This window comes from Fundulus heteroclitus, chromosome 14, assembly GCF_011125445.2.
Source record: "Fundulus heteroclitus isolate FHET01 chromosome 14, MU-UCD_Fhet_4.1, whole genome shotgun sequence".
Classification (NCBI taxonomy): domain Eukaryota; kingdom Metazoa; phylum Chordata; class Actinopteri; order Cyprinodontiformes; family Fundulidae; genus Fundulus; species Fundulus heteroclitus.
The window spans coordinates 1,133,032-1,150,112 of NC_046374.1; the positions used below are offsets into that span (position 1 = coordinate 1,133,032).

At 38.8% G+C, this 17,081-nt stretch overlaps 2 protein-coding genes across 4 annotated transcripts; both read right to left on the minus strand.

The window, feature by feature from the left end:
* Nucleotides 1–1,058: 1,058 nt before the first annotated feature.
* LOC118556522 (pyrin-like) lies at nt 1,059–7,496 on the minus strand. 2 transcript variants are annotated; one of them, XM_036146007.1, is made up of 7 exons: nt 7,431–7,496; nt 4,571–5,128; nt 4,343–4,438; nt 2,323–2,550; nt 2,063–2,210; nt 1,963–1,989; nt 1,059–1,870 (listed from the first exon to the last, which is right to left on the minus strand). In XM_036146007.1, the coding sequence occupies exons 2-7, from the start codon at nt 4,913–4,915 to the stop codon at nt 1,317–1,319; spliced, it is 1,398 nt and encodes a 465-aa protein (XP_036001900.1). In that variant the 5' UTR covers nt 4,916–5,128; nt 7,431–7,496; the 3' UTR covers nt 1,059–1,316. The 2 variants fall into 2 exon arrangements, with proteins under 2 accessions (XP_036001900.1, XP_036001901.1); XM_036146008.1 differs by lacking the exon at nt 7,431–7,496 and having other exon boundaries at nt 4,571–6,298.
* A 973-nt stretch (nt 7,497–8,469) lies between these two features.
* Nucleotides 8,470–17,044, minus strand: LOC105915714 (E3 ubiquitin-protein ligase TRIM39). 2 transcript variants are annotated; one of them, XM_036146006.1, is made up of 7 exons: nt 16,954–17,044; nt 11,285–11,853; nt 11,078–11,173; nt 9,545–9,778; nt 9,286–9,433; nt 9,184–9,210; nt 8,470–9,094 (listed from the first exon to the last, which is right to left on the minus strand). In XM_036146006.1, exons 2-7 carry the CDS (start codon nt 11,849–11,851, stop codon nt 8,505–8,507), a joined length of 1,662 nt encoding a protein of 553 aa, XP_036001899.1. In that variant the 5' UTR covers nt 11,852–11,853; nt 16,954–17,044; the 3' UTR covers nt 8,470–8,504. The 2 variants fall into 2 exon arrangements, with proteins under 2 accessions (XP_036001899.1, XP_036001898.1); XM_036146005.1 differs by having other exon boundaries at nt 11,285–11,856; nt 16,954–17,040.
* Nucleotides 17,045–17,081: the final 37 nt, after the last annotated feature.

The following is a 17,081-nucleotide window of genomic DNA, read 5'->3' on the forward strand; positions in this document are numbered from 1 at the left end:
AGAACACAAATGTTGTTGTTGTTTTCGTTCTCTCAAAACAGTCCAAATATCAGCATTGTTTTTCAGCAACATAACATCCATTCATTGTTGGTTGATTACACTTCAAAGCATGATTAGTGAAAAGACTTGAGGGAAATTTTGAAATTATACATTTCATTTCTACATGTTGGCCTGGTAAAAAGAAAAAGAAAAAATGCATAGGTACCTTGTTGTAAACAATTCACATCTGGTTTAAGCTTTGGGAATTTTTTATTATTTTGTTGCTTTAGTGGCACAAATAAAAGGGCAAAGAAATAAAAAAGTGAGATATGCAGACAGTCAGCACAGCCGTCACGCAGAAAACTTTAGAGCACCTCATGCTTCATTCTCCTGACAACCTTTGGGCAGATACTAATTTCGTTTTTCAACCAGACTTGGCATCTGCCAAAAGTACCAACACCTGCTGTAATGGCTGGGGTATCACTCTGTTTGTTTGGTGAAGATGTGATGTGACCACAACCCCACAGAGATTCTATTGTGTATTTTGTATTTAAAATTTTGGAATTGATTTTGGACAATTTTGGCGTTTTATAGACCGTGAGTCATAACAATCCAAAATACAAAAACCCAACTTGAATCACAGTTTTCTTACATTTAGTTGTTCTGCTGTGCCAATTCATAAAATGTGCCAAGTTGGCATTAGATTAGAGAAACCACGCTTTGAGACAGTATAGCAATAAAGTATTCAGGGTGTAGCTGATATTCTAGATTGGCTGTAATCTTGGTGTAGATCGCTGTATCTCACCTTCTAGCTTCTGTTATTAGTCTTCACAGGTTAATAGATGGGTTGTAGTAGGTTAATGACAAAATACTATTCCCGATCATTCCCATTCAGGTAACCAATGATAAGCAGTATAGGTACAGCTTTTCTGCCATCTGCAAAATATGCAAAATCTGTACTGAAGATAGTCTTTCTAGTAAGAGTAAATACATAGTTGCATTAAGGAGTTACCCTAGCAATAAAAAACCCTCCATTGCATAATTCAAACTTGATCTGTGTTAAAGTCACATGAAACAAAGTTAACTGAACTAAGATTAAAAACCTATAAAAAGTGAAACCTGTAAGTCACATTGATTTAAGAGGATTGACAATACCGGAGAGTTATCGGCAGACCACAGATCCATATTACATAGTGGCCCCATGTGATTTTACATCCACTAAAGTTTGTTGCCTTAAAAAAAGAAAACAATACAAACCAAACTCTGAAACTCTAAGATCTTGGGAGATGTCCTTAATTTTTCCCCCAAATATCCTGAAGAGAAAAACTTGTCCGTCCTTAATCAGTTTCTGAATGTCTGTCAGTAGAAATCACCAAAGCCTCAGAGTTCATCTTATCCTGTTTAAAGTGCGGGCTGAAGTAAGGATAGATCTCATCTCTAAACGAACACTCGGTGAATGAGTAGATGTGAGACAGGTTCGTCACGTCATAAAAGGAGACGAGACCGTCCTCATAGTCCACAAACACCCCAACCTTCCTGGGTTTCTCTTCAAGGGAAAGGCTGATGGGAGGTGTTGTCATGGCTGCGTAATTCTCCTCCTCATAATGGACCAGAACCCAGTAACCATTATCTGGGTTCAGTGAGAGCTTTCCCCTACGGTCGGCGCTGCCTCTGGCTACTCCTAGGTCCCATCCAGTCTTGTTGTTGACCTCCACCTCCCAGTACGACTTCCCAGTCGTCAAAGAGTTGAGTCCAAGGACGCTGCCAAACACATCAAACCTCTGAGGAGTATCAGCCACTTCCTGGTTTTCTCCTCCATCTTGTACTGCCTTCCCATCAGGTGAAACGATGAGGTGTTGGTGTGCAGTGTCTGGATCCAGCTTTATGTCCACTGTTAAAACAACATAAACATTTATTTCAGGAGGTGAACTATTGTTTCTGTTGTGCTATATCATGAAAAAGTAAAATAAGCTATTAACACACCTGTGAACTTCGGGAGTTTCTTCAGTTCTATGAACAGAAGACAGAAGATCAATGATGTAATCACAGTCTCCACTTTTCTTACCATATAGACAACTCTTACCAATGCCCGCCAGCTTCTCCAGCTCCTGCTCAATGTTTTTAATCATAGTTGCTGTGGTTTTTCTCGTGAAGCCAAAAGACAGAGAGGTGTCGAGATCCACATTAGTCCAGTTTTTCATTTCATCCCGGACTGAAAAAGTAGGGTACTTCTGCAAAGAGACGGAGAAAACATATCATTGCGCATGGCTCTAAGCAGAATCTCCAAAGTGACCTTATTGTAGACCGCGTGAAAGCTAAAAAGCAAGGTTTCAGATACCAGACCTGTAAGAAATAGATGTGATCTTCAAGGGCTGAAATGTTGTCCATTTCGGCAACTGTTGACTCAAGTCTGTTGATTTCCGCTTCCAACTGATCGTTGAGGTGTTTTGCTTCTTTTTCAAGTACGTGCCTCCTGATTTTTAGTGGCTTCGCTACTTCTGCCTTGGCTGCCTCCACTATAGCAATCACAGCTGTGAACACAGCCTCAGTATCCCACCAGTTAAGCTGCTCCTGAAAGTCAGTATAAACAGTCATTACTTTACGAAGATTACTGGATTTCTTTGTGTCACGTATTCTGCAGAGTTCCCAACAACAACAACATTTAGACCTTTTTAAGACATACACACTGCAAAAATGGATCTAAAAATAAGCAAAATGTTCTTAAACATACTGTTTTTGTCCTTGATTTGAGCAGGTAAATAAGATCATCTGCCAATGGAATGAGTATTTTGACCCCTAAATTAAGATAATTAGACATTTAGCACTTGAAATAAGATGATGGAGATGAATTGTTCCTATTTTAAGTGCAGAAATCTTATTCTGTTGGCATATCATCTTATTTACCTGCTCAAATCAAGGACAGATACACACATTTTAAGAAAATTTTACTTTTTTTTAGTTCAGTTTTTGCAGTGCAGTCAAAAGGTTGAACTTCAATGGTTTGTCTTTATTTTTATTACTACCTCAGGGAACTCCTTCAAGACAGCTGGAAAATCATTTCAGCTGACTGACCTCATGAAGCTTATTGGGGGATGGCCAAGAGTGACCAGAACAGTAATCAAAACAAGGGGGGTTAATTAGAAAAAGTTAAAATACACCAGATGTTTTGAGTTATTTCACAATTTTGACTTTGATACATAATTTTATATACTTTTGACTCATAGTTTTGATGTCTTCACTATATATCTGCAATGTAGAAAGTCATAAATAAGGAAAAGCCATTGAAAAACAGAGGTGAGTCCACACATTTGACTGGTCGTGTACATCAGTTGCAAAAACCCTAAAACTTCACTATTTGCCACAAAAATCTAACATTGCCTGCAAGATAAGTTCTCACAGAATTTGTGCGTTCACAAATATCTTGTACCACTCCCGCTTCAACCGTGTGTGTCTGAACCAAAAATGGTTCGGGCCAATCACGTTGCAGTGTTGCGGTATAAGGCGGGACATAACGGATGTAAAAGAAAGCAAGAGCCGTCGAGCCCACGGCCGAACCAAAACAAACATGGCAGCGTAGGAGAACGCACATGGTATCTGCTGCTATGTCTGTTTGGTAAGAATCCACAATTTCTTCTTTGAGGGAAGAACAGAAAGAAATACCTTGACTAGCTTACCCGCTTGTGTTTTCTTATAATGCCTGCTGCTTGAGTTTTAATGTGATACTGTGGTTGGCTAAAAGCAACCTTTGGTAGGAAGGTGGGCACTAGGTGTCGCTTTGCCCAATCAGCTTGAAAAGTTCTGCTGAATGTGCTGCCTTTCCCCAAACGCATTCAAAGGGAGTAATTAATAAATAAAGTTGACAATTATAATGAAAAATAAAGAAATGAGGTCATTATTAAAAAGAGGAATAAATAAGCTAATTATGAGAGATATTTACATTTATGTCTCATTGTATAATTTAATTGCTACTTACATTTATTTACATGTATTTTTGTGTATTAATTTTATGCTTATATATCTATTGGGCGTGTATTTATTTATGTATATGTTTCTATATTTCATTTTGAACATGTCAGTCCTCCATAATTATCAGTCTGACTGGTTAGATGGTCAGAGGTTTCAATGGTAAGTTTTAAATTCAAGTCAAAATTAAATGTTTGTGTCATTTAATAAATGCATAACAGTCTGAAATACAATTGGAGTAATGTGATTTGTAAATTACCTAATAAATGTCATACATCTGATCAACTTCAGACGGTCGGTCTGCTTTTGACACTGACTCTAGTTGCATATTTTAACAAACTGCTGTAACTTGGTTTCCCGTCTAGGATCTGAGACTCGGCCTCTTTTGTCACATACTGACCTTGCAACTCTTCAGAGCCTTATTGACCTCGTCCATCTTTGTTTTTCTTATCATTATTCTCTTTTGTAACTCCATCTTGGTGCTCTCAAGTTGAGCCTACAGAAAACAAAGATAGAACATTTTCAAAACTCAAACATGATCCTCCATCCTTGCTTTCTTTGGGACCTGCCCGTTGAAGAAACGGCAATGAGCTCAACAGATGAGGGACACTCTTAAATCAGGAAGTACCTTCTTCTTCTGCCATTCCTCTTCAGTTGAGACAACTTCCTCCCAACCTCCTTCTATACATTGCACACAAATGCACATCTGCAGCTTCCTGCTGTACAGCTCGAGTGGTCGTCCATGGGCCAGGCAGGCTCTTGCATCCAGGTTGTTCACCGGTTCCACCAGCTTGTGGCCCCTCAGCCTTTTAGCTGTAAAATGAGTCTCCAAGTGGGCTGAACAATATGAGACCAGGCACACAAGGCAGGACTTCTCAGCCCTTAGCCTCGGCTCGGTACAGACGTCACAAGCAACTTCCCCGGCTGCCCCAGTATACTTCTTGCTTTTTGGGCTTTTCATCTGTTGGGCCATGTCTTTCAGCAAAATGATTGAAAACAGCGATTTTGTCTTAAAGAGAACACATGGCTTTAATCTGAACTGAACAAATGCAGCATACTATCTTCTGCAGAAGTCACAAGCTGTAGTGGCCGGATCAGCAAAATCAGTCTTGTGGAAGGAGCAGGTTAGATGGTGAGATGCTTCTCAGCAAGTGGTCATTGAGTAGGTCAGTGGTGGACAGCATGCCTGTTTAAAAAAGACAGCGTGGTGAAGGTAAAGGCTGTTAATATTTTGTAATCTCCTAGACTGTTACATCAGAAGACAGATGTTTAATTGATAGATATTTAAGCTGTGGAGTCTGTCCTTCGCCACCATTCATGATGCAGTGTAGCAGTTTTATGGAATGTTACTGTGTTTACTAAAGTTCAGAATTAAACAAGCAGGTGTGAATTTCAGATTGTGCCAAACTTGGTAAAGATCACAATCACAGAAAGTTCTGGAGTTTCCCAACCAACATTGATACTGACGGCAGTAACAACTAGAAAAGTAACTGCTCTCAGAAGAGCATTGTGTTCTTTAGTTTCTTTTTATGTGTTGCAACATGTTAGAATATTGATATCTAGAAAACAGCTACCCCACAAAAAAAAAAAAAAAAAACAGAAAAAAATACACTGTTGCTCAGAATTCTCACTATTTAGGAAGACCTACCACCAACTCCACATGCCAGTGAATGTTAGGTGTGCTTGGAATACTTAATATTTGAAATCTTAAAACATGACAATATTGGTTGTTGACAGCATGTAACATCTGATGAATTAAGTTTATGCTATTAGTATAAGCTTTAATAGGAGAGCTTTACGCTTGACACCCTGTGACCTGAACTGAGACTCTAATTCAGATATTAGAAAATAAGTAGTTCTTGAGTTGTCCTGATGTGACGAAACAGATGATTGGTTGCCTGAAATCTGGAATATTGATAGCAGAATGATAACAAGACATAAATGATTTATTGCAGGATAGATGTTGTCCACAACGGCTGGACAATGACACAGAAGTTGGCATCTGATTTATAATCCTACCATTTTTTTAAGGAATCTGGACTACATTTGACCATTTCTAACTCAAAATGAAGCAACTAAGCAACATTTTGTGAGAGGCTACAATTTGTAATAGCTTTAAATTGGTCTGTCGCGAGGTCATGTGGTGCAAGATCTCGCTACACCTCTAACCAACACAGAATGTTTGTAAGAAGAGAATTTAAAACACCCTGTGATTTTTCTTTAAAAATGGCAAAAACAAAAGAAACGGGAGTTTCTAAGCTTGCCAAGAATAACGCTCCTGCATCTTCTTGTGAGCCTGAGTTTTGTATTGTATCGTCTCATTAAATGAATGAGATTACATTAATAATTTGCTTTCTGTGTTCTAAACCTTAATTATTTTTGAGATCTAATGCAGGCTGTACTCATCCAAGACAATGCTTTTTGTCCTCTTTTCATCAACTTCTTTTTTTGTTTCCAGGAATTCTTTCTTTTTTTTATTTTTTGTATTAATTTATTCATTTCACAGCATTAGCTGCAACGTATAGCGACTGTTCGGTTGTTCTGCAGGAACATCTGTATTCTTCAAGCAACCTTAAATAATTAAAGTCAAAAATTATATTTCTACAAATAAAGCAAGTTTCAAAAGGTCATCAGATCCTTCCTTTTCAAACCACTATATAAAAAAAAAAGTCAATCGCCTGGTGGATACTGATAAGCACCGAGTGTCAAAACAAAACTAGGAAGAACATGCTGCTCTGGTTTGTGGAATACCTTCCACACCATGATCGAAAGTTAGTTTTAATGCATCATGAAGGTTATTTAGGTCATTTGTGGATAGGGTCCATTATAATCTGTTTATGGTAGTGTGTACTGTTGTGATGTAACATTTCTCAATTATCTGTATTCCTTCTGGTGCTAAGGTGATGGTGCAAGTCTCTCTTGTGTGATGTAGAAGAAGCATGAATTATAATTCCTGTTATTTATTCATCAGATCTGAGTCTTTATTGGATTTATAAATTCTGTTTTCAAATACATAATGGCCTCTTACTTCAAAATCTAAAAGTAGATGAATCTATATTTTGTTTACAAAAATATGAGTATTATAATAATAAGTATTATTATTAATTATATTAATACTACTACTACTACTACTACTACTAATAATAATAATTATTATTATTATTATATTATCATTATTTATTACGCACCTATTTTTTAAAAGAACCAGTCCTAAAAGCTATGACACTTTAATACGTTAAGCTTATAGTGACACACCTGTTGTGTGAATTGTTCCCGATAGAGAACTCACATTTATAAAAGAAAAGCCTTGCTCAAGAGCAGCTCAGCTGTCATTTAACACTTTATTACCGATACACTGTCTTATCGTGTAAAATTATTGCTGGCTGCTGAAAATGTGGAGCTAGGTGTCAAGTTTAACCATATATTTGCAAGATGTAAACACAACAGACTGATTTGAGCATAAATCCAGTAGGTTCACAGGCTTTTACCTTTTGGGTGCTTCTTTTGGACTTCCTTCCTGTGCAGGTTTCATTTCTAATCAAAAGACCAGCCAGGATGATCGACCTTATTAAGAGAGGGACGCTGCTACCCAAATAAATACCCTAGTTATCTGCCTGCAGGTGGTGGGCGTGTTGCATGTTGAGCCACAGATAAAGAACAAGACTTGGCAAGAGGAGTTGTTGGGATCCAGAAAGAGGTTTTATGTTTACAGTGTGTGTTGCTCAAAGCCTGTTTGACTTGTACTGCGCGTAAATTTGCATTATGTACATTTAAGCCATAAGAGAAGGTGAAAACAAGAAAAGTTTGCATTTACAAAAAGAAAAAAAAACATGAAAACAATGTTTGGTTTCATTTGTTTATTTTTATTACTGAGTTATATAGCTTAAGACCAGCATACATTAATAAATATTAACATTGCATTTTTCAATGTCCTGATTTTTAAAAGGTGTTTTTGCTTTAAATTAGATTTTTTTTCATGATCACATTATAAAATGAAAAGTCTAACTAAATATTCATGGAAGGATACAACTGTAAAACGCATGATTCATTGTTACATTCTGAGAATTGCCATGAAAAATAGTAAGTAACAACCGAGCTCACCATGCACTCTGCACCTTCCACGGCCCAGTCTGAAATAAGCGGCTTTCACCTTCCCAAACTGCTCACAGAAGAAAATGCTGCGTTTGCTTTGAAAGACAGACCTTGGAAACGTCATATCTGAGTTTTAGGTGCGATGGGATTTACTAGCTGCGGTGGTGCTATCTACTGGTAACAAAACAAGCAATAACAATGTAATTCTCTCCAATTGATACGTTAAAACACTAACGGAACATTGCCACATATTGAGCTTGCACTCAAATATTTGTTCCACTGATTAGTTGACACAAACTATTTAAACATGAAATAGCATGCAAGTGGTGTTTAAGAGTGATGGCAAACCTTTCTTTAAAAATCGGTTTGCTAAATCTAACAAGAAGAACATCCTCGTTAATCTATTTATTGCCATGCATCATTAAGATTTTTTTATTTTTTTTTTACAACATATCGCTAAATAAAACTAATCACACACTTTCAATGGAGGACAAACGCTTGAATTCTTTCTCCGTTTCAAAATTCTTGCCGGTAGAGATCACCAAGGCCTCAGAGTTCATCTTATCCTGTTTGGTGTGCGGGCTGAAGTAAGGGTAAAGCTCGTCTTTGAACGGACTCTCGGTGAACGAGTAGATGTGAGACAGGTTCGTCGCGTCATAAAAGGAGACGAGACCGTCCTCATAGTCCACAAACACTCCAACCTTCCTGGGTTTCTCTTCAAGGGAAAGGCTGATGGGAGGTGTTGTCATGGCTGCGTAATTCTCCTCCTCATAATGGACCAGAACCCAGTAACCATTATCTGGGTTCAGTGAGAGCTTTCCCCTACGGTCGGCGCTGCCTCTGGCTACTCCTAGGTCCCATCCAGTCTTGTTGTTGACCTCCACCTCCCAGTACGACTTCCCAGTCGTCAAGCTGTTGAGCCCGAGAACGCTGCCAAACACATCAAACCTCTGAGGAGTATCAGCCACTTCCTGGTTTTCTCCTCCATCTTGTACTGCCTTCCCATCAGGTGAAACTACAAGACGTTGGTGTGCAGTGTCTGGGTCCAGCTTTATGTCCACTGTTGAGGTCAAATCAAGAGTATTTTATCAGCTCAACGATGCATTATTTAGGAGATACCTTGAGGAGAAAGTATAATGTGTTGCCTACCTGAAAACTTTGGGAATCGTTTGAGTTCTGCAAAGAGAAGATGTGTTTTTCAGCAATGTTAGTAAAAAATGATAATAAGCTTATAATAAAGTCAGGTTTTACCAATGACATCCAGCTTCTTCAGCTCCTGCTTAATCTGTTTGACCATTGTTGTCGTGGTTTCTCTCATGGAGCCAAAACACAGAGAGGTTTCAAGTTCAACGTCTGTCCAGTCTTTCATGTCCTCCTGGACAGAAAGAGTCGGGTACTTCTGGAAAACCAGGAAAAACAGACAACGAGATAACAGACACATTCACAAAACTTCTAAGACAACCAGGATAAATTATTGATGACTTTGGAGAACCATTGATTTCCCTCTGACCTGTAAGAAAAGGATGTGATCTTCAAGTGCCGAGATGTCGTCTAGTTCTGAGACTGTTTTCTCGATTTTGCTGATTTCTGCTTTCAGCTCATCCTCAAGACCTTCGGCTTCTTTAGCCATTATCTGCCTCTTGTTTTCTAGTGGCTTAAGGACTTTCTTCTGTGCTGCCTCCACAATGGCAACCATAGCTGTGAAAACAGACTCGATTTCCCACCACTCATTGTCAATCAGGTCCTGGAGATGGGAAGAAGAATTTCAGAAGTTGTTTTTGTATATCTTATTTCTGTCTAACAAATTATGGTGTCACATCCCAGTCACACTATTGTTTTATCTGCCAATGCTTTTTGTACGGCATGTGTTGGTTTTAGATAATACACATGCAGTAGCCCACAAACCATGATCTCCTCCTAAGCCAGGCTGCTAAAGATCTGCCAGAGTATCCACTATAAGGTTACTGTGCCTTTAACAGCCGAGAAAGCGCAGGTGATGATGATGTCATGACTTTCACATTTTGCCGAGGCATCTCTGCTTTCTTTCGGACCTTAAGGGAAAAAATTATTTTGTGGAAGTCCATAATTCTGGTTCATCCTTGACTGCAATTTGCAGATATAGCAGGGTGGCTGGTTTGCCCCATAATATATGTGCATAAACACGATGGGGATGTCCAGGGATGGTACGGTTCCGAAATGTGGTGGGTTCTGTGTCCCAGAGGTGGACCTGTTCTGGTGTGATGGGTGTCAGCCCCAGAGTAAATACTAAAAATGATGTGAAGATTTAGGGGGAAGCTGATAATGGGGTCATTATCTAAAGGTGAAGGGATTCTGAGGAAGAAACTATTATTTAAAAAAAAAAGTAAATAGTAATAAGAAAATAAAAAAAAAACTGGTTGCAATTTGCAAATGACCTCAAGGACAACAATTTTCATTTTGGGGACATGTCCTCTGGTCTAAACTTGGAGGGGGATCTGTTTATCCCCATGGAAAGGTACGGGGGTGGCATGATTATGATATGGGGAGGTTTTTTTCTGCAGAAGGGACTCCTGTACTTTAATAAATAGAGGGCAAAGAGAAGAAAGAACATAGTTTGCTAACAGTTCAATCAGCCAAAAATGCAGTGCTTGAGAACACTAAAAATTGGATGGCCATGGTAAATACTTCTCAAATAAATTTAAGTTAAGGTGCAGGACTCATGGCCACATTTTCCAATTTACAGAGAATATGCAACTTATTTGGTTATAGTGACAATTTATGGTTTCTTTTTTCCCTTAAAGCCTCTAAGACGTTTAACTTGAATGGAGAGAACTTTAATAAAATTGCCATATATGGCAATGATCTGTTGACATTTGGACAGTGAAGGAGTTAGCTGATCTTTGATTGAAGTTTTTTTTTTTTATTATTTTTTTTTTTTTACACCAAGTATCAGATTTTTGGTCAACCTGGGAGTGTTTTTGGTGCTAGCCCTTTAATTCTAGTTGACAGACTGGTCTTGTTAGAGAATCTGTCTGGCGTCAGACATATTTTCTGATATGCCTACCTTGCAATCCTTTAACGCTTTGTTAATCTCATCCATCTTTGCCTTTCTCATTGAAATCTTCTTTTCTAGCTCTGTCTTGGTGTCCTCAAGTTCATTCTGTAAAAGAAAACAAGATAGTTATCGTGCAATTGAACTTACTCTTCCATTTCTTTAACAGCAAAGTGGTTCTATAGATAAAGTGCTGCTTATGAATGAGGTTTACAACACCTTCCTCATGAGCCATTCCTGTTCGGTCGAGACCACTTCCTCCTGACCTCCCTCTATGCACCGAACACAGATGCACATCTGCTGCTTCTTGCTGTACAGCTCAAGCGGGCGTCCGTGGACCAGGCAGGCCCTCGCGTCCAGGTTCTCCACCGGCTCCACCAGCTTGTGGCCCTTCAGCCTTTGAGCCGAATGGTTTTCCAAGTGATCGGAACAATACGAGGAGAGGCACACGAGGCAGGACTTCTTAGCCTTCTGCTTCGGTTCCGTGCAGACGTCACAGACTACTTCCCCGGCTGCGCCCGAACTCCTGTTGCTTATTGAGTTTTTCATCTCCTGGGAAATGTCTCTCAGCACAATGTTGACGTCAGGAGCTCTGCTGAGGTGCTTCTTGCAAAGAGGACACATGTCGTTCACACGATATGGGGAGATGCTGAGCTCTAGACATCTGCTGCAGAAAGAGTGACCACAAGGCGTCGTGACTGGATCTTTGAATATTTCCAAGCAGATGGAGCAGGTTAGATTCTTCTCCAGAGAGGAGTCCCTGGGCTGGACACAGACGGCGGCCATGTCTGCTACGAGAAAATATTTCACCTGCAGTTAAAGCTTCCTGACATTTAAAATCTCTCTTTGGTTTTTATTTTAGCTAATGACAAATATCCCACATTAGATGCAACACAAGCAATAAGAAGAACTTTTTTCAAATGTTTTTCAGCAGTTAAACCATTTTCTGTTAAGATTATTCTATGTTGATTAGTGATGATTTATACTGTACATTGCCAGACAAGGCACCTCCCCAACCCTCAACATTAGTTTATTACTGTGAATGCAGTAGGCATTCACAGTTCTTGAGATCCTCTTTTGCGTTTTTACTGTTTAAAGTTTGATTTGCTTCTCCTCCTACAGTTTTTGTCCGATTTCAACCATTCAACTTTTAAACTATTCAGCTTCTTCTGGAATCGATGGCTATATCTTTTTGTATTTTTAACTTTTCAACTTTTTAAAACATTCAGCTTTTTCTGCAAATTTTCAGCTTTTTTTTCCTTCCATAGGAAATGAATGTAATTCACTAAAATTCCGCTCATTTCAGCTGCTTTTTGACAGCTTACTGCTTCAGCCTACTTTCAGCTAGAAACGCCATTCAACTTTTAAAATGTAGTGATATCTTTCAGCTATTATGGTATATTTCAGCTTTTTCATATCTTTTACCATTTTCATATAGTACCTCCTTAAAATAAGTTTGGCATTTCAAGAAATTCAGCAAATAACATGCGTTGCTATGGTCGTCAAGGAGGCAGTTATACAGTTACCTGACTCCGCCAGATGGATTTGCTCCGCATATCCATCTGGAAACCTTCCGTTGAAGTAATTTTGGGAAGGGGCGAAAATACTGGTTAGCTGATTGGCCTATGTTGGTGATAGACGGGCCAAATAAACCAATCACCAAAACACAACCACAAGCCAAGCTACTCTTGCTGCTGCAGGTAAAGGCTCGTTAGCTCAGCAAAGAAATACTCTGTAATTCCGATAAAACTTGCTTGATAGCCACGCTAACGCTAGTTTCATCGGCTGAAGCCGCCATGTTCTTTAGACTGAACTGTCGCGCTTTTCGTTGCGTCACACCTCAACCCCCCTCAAAGCCAACGCTGATTGGACGTTCGTTTGGTGAACGGCTCCAAATTTTCTTTAACGGAGGGTAGCCAGACTGATCTGCGAGTGAAACCTTGAAAGCTCGCGAGATCAGGATGGTCTCACGAGGCTAGTTATACAGTGCACACTGTAGAAATTCAACAAATTCTTCTTCTCCAAACAACTTCTCACTCGCTCAATTTTCAACCTATCCACATAAATTATACATCAAAACATAGGAATTTTTGTCTGGATTCAGGAAATGTAACCCTCATGGGTGTAGCATTTATAGTTTTTTCACAAATCACCTCAGACCGCCAACAAGTCTAAACCCTCCTCATTCAATTCCAATGGAGCGATTGTGAAAAATGACAACTGAAAATTCCAAACAACACATGTTTTCAAATCGTTGCTACTCCTAAACTGTTTAATATACAGGCATCAGACTTTCACACATTCAAGTCCAGACCCTTCTGGCACTCACAAAAAAAGAATTTTGTGGATAACTGTTACGGTCTGGCCGCAGGAACAATTTGTTCGGGAGTAGCGAATGTGCAAAATCCTGAAAACGCTTTGGACCTCCTTCCCCCCAAATGATCCACTTTTTTACATCGTCACCATGCCTACACCGATTTTTGTACAAACATAAAAATGAGCACCATAGTCCTCATAACCCTGCTGATACTCAGGGTGAAAGAATTATTTTGATATCTCTTATACTTTTTCAGCTAGAGCGATTTGTTCGGGACTATGTTTCGGGGATTTTCGCATTTTCCTCAAAATGACCTTTTTTCCGGGATTTTTTGTGCCTAAATTAAAGTATTTCCAGCAAAAACCGATAGCTTGTCCGGTTCCCCTATCCGTTACCAAATAAACGTAGAAAAAAATTACAGCTCTAACCTTTATCGTTCCGGAGAAATCAAGTCCTGCTCCCGGGGTAAATCACAGCTGAAACAGGTTCAGAACTCCATGCCCCCAAATGATCCACTTTTTACATCGTCGCTATGCCTACACCGATTTTTGTACAAACATAAAAATAAGCACAGTTGTCCTCCAAATCCGGCTGATACTCACAGTGAAGGAATTATTTTGATATCTCCTATACTTTTTCCAGCTACAGCTGAAGTATATTCAAGTTTGAAATTCTACTTCTGCTTTGTTAAACGATTCAGTGCTTAGAATGAGTTAGAAGATGTTTGGTGCAATTCCCTCAGTTTTTTTCTTCGTCTAATCATTCAGCTATTGTTCTTTCATGTTAAAAATCTTCAACTTTTTCAACTTCTTCAATGCTTTTCAGCAATATTTTCTCTTCTTCAAAGAACTTCTGCATCTTTTGCTAAATCATATAGCTTACTGCATTCACAGTGCATTTTCGCAGGAAATGCAATTTTTTCTAGTTTTCCTTTGCTTCACAACCTGAATTTAAAATGAATTGTTTGGGAGTTTGCACCATTTCACTTACAGAACATGCCTAAAATTTTGAAATTGTCCATTTTCCTTTTCATTTTGATGGAAAAGCAACATATAGGAATAATAAAAGAAAACTTTGGCATGCGCAACTGTTCCCATCCCTTAAAGTCAATACTTTGTAGAACCACCTCTTTACTACAGCTGCGGGCTGCTTTGGGTAAGTCTTTATGAGCTCGCCACATCTTGCCATTGGGATATTTGCCCATTACTTAAGGCAAAAACTGCTCCATGTACTTCATGTTGGATGCTTTTTGCTTGTCAAAAGAGACCTTCAACTCTAACCACAAATTCCCAATTGGGTTCAGGTTTGGACCTTACTTGGCCTGTTCTACCTTTGGACACCACAACAATTGGCTTAATTCAGGGCCTCTTTTTGAATTTCATTTTGAACAGATCTATGTGCTTTTTTAAACCATAACTTTAAGAAAGCTCATATTTATCCCAATAAAACAGAGGTCTTCAGCGCCAGTCCTCATGGCTGGTGCCCTGCAACTTCTATGTGTGTCTCTGCTTCAATACACCTAAGTTAATCATCAGGTCATTAGCAGGACTCTGGAGAACTTGAATTTTATACTGAGGAGCCAATTCAGCCATTAGATTCATATGTGTTGGGCCTGGACGACATCTCCAGGTTGCAGGACACCGGACCTTGACTGGAGCTGGTCACCTGTGCTCTAATGTAGCAAAGGGAAAATAAGACCCAGCTCTAGCTGGAACATATGTAGGAGGGCTTTAGCTTTTTCCAAAAAAGTAAAAAAAACAAAAAAAAAAACAACTGGACTTTCTTTCCGAAGTTTTAAGATGTTTCGCTTCCTATCCATAAAGCTTTCTCAATTGTCTGGAGTAGTATGGAGTTGCAAGCTTTATAGTACTGCCCAACAAAGGCCTTGTAATGGTATAGATTACATGCATATTGAACCAAAACAGGTCCACCACCTTTTAACTTTTTTGGAAAGACCATGACCTGGATGACTGAGAATCTTCACCAGCTTTATCTTTTGCATGTGTGATGCCTTGCAATGGTATTAATGTTGGACTCAAACATTAATGTAATTTGTTGGTATTTTATGCAATAAACCTCAATGTGTTCCTTAACTGTGAAGTGGAACAATGAAATGTTGGTTTATTCAGACTTTTTTTGTTTAATTTTTATTACATTTTGGTTTATTTTGTAAACTGAGTGATAATCTTGCTGGAAAGGGAACTTTCACCTCAATTTAGACTTTTTTCAGCCTCAGGCTTCACGTTTACTGTTATCAGTGCCTTGGAATTAGCCTTATTCAACTCTGACCAGCTTTCCTGTTGCTGCAGAAGAAAAAAAACAATCCCATGGTATGATGCTGCCACCACCAAGTTTGACGATGTGTTCAGGGTAATGTGCTAGCTTTCCTTTAATATATTCAGGGGTTTCCCTCATACAGCTGCAGGGCAAACTGCAGAAAAGACCCCTGATTCAACTCTGGCTTTCTTCTTGACATTTTTGACTAAAGGCAGAATGCACTACTAATTATCCCATCAATAGATACCCTTATCTGTGCTGGTGTTCTCCACAGCTCCTCCAAAGTAACCATGGTTCTCGCATTTTGCTCAACTCTGATTGATTTCATTGGATTTTATTTGGGTGTCTTTGAGTAAAAGGTGCCAAGCACAAACGCAGGCCACACTTTTACGTTTAACTAATAACTGTAACACTTCACAGTTATGGACCCATTTCTGTTGACCAATCATAAAACCCCAATAAAACAATTATACATGTTTTTGCTTGTAACGCGAGAAAATGTGTAACGATTCAATGGGTGTTAGAACATTTGCAAGGTGCACATCTCAGTTCTGACTATGGTTGTACTTTCTACCAGTTTGAATAATAAACTGACTATAAGGCAATGTATACGGTTATTTATTTTTAACTGTACATTTCTGTAGGAAGATTTGTGGGATCTTTTAGCTTACGGTGTTTTTCAAAATCCATGAAAAGGAAAGTTATGTTAAGTTGCTAATATTTATTAACCCACATTAAAAATTAAGTAAATTTCCTCCTTTGAAAGTTGCACATTTAAAATCATTAGATGTTGAATAATTGCTGTGGTGCAATATGAAAGCGTTTTGTGTGTGCAGACTTAACCTGAAAAGCTGGGGAACTGGCAGCAAGAGTAAACAAAGAAGTCTCAAAGGTTACTGATCTCCATTCAAAGGCCAGCAATACATTTGCTGTGCAACTTTATATTGGACCTCTTGCTCTGAGTTTGTGATATACAACTCTCATTTGAAACTGTGCCTTTTGTGTTTTTGGTGTCTTTAGAAAAGAAATTATTTGCAACAAGGAATTACAACATCAGCAGTATTAGATAAATGGATTGGACATTTTTCATTAAAAGCTAAGGCGCATATTAACACGTGTCACACGCTGTTGCATTCAGGCTACAGTAAAACAGCTTTAGACCAAAGTGTTACAAACACAGGCAGATTTATCTGTCTCAAGTGAGACTTTTAAAAAGTCAAGCATGTTAAAAGGTTTTGCCATTTCAACCATATTTGTGGAAAAAAAAAATCTTGCGTAAAGAGTTCAATTTTACCTTCGGGCTGAAGAGATGTTCCCGTCCTCACAGGTGTTTGTGTCCTCTCTCCACCCCCACCCAGTGACTAAACGAGTCCTTTTCCGTGGACTTCCTCCCTGCGTTAAGTTTCATTTCTGATCATGAGT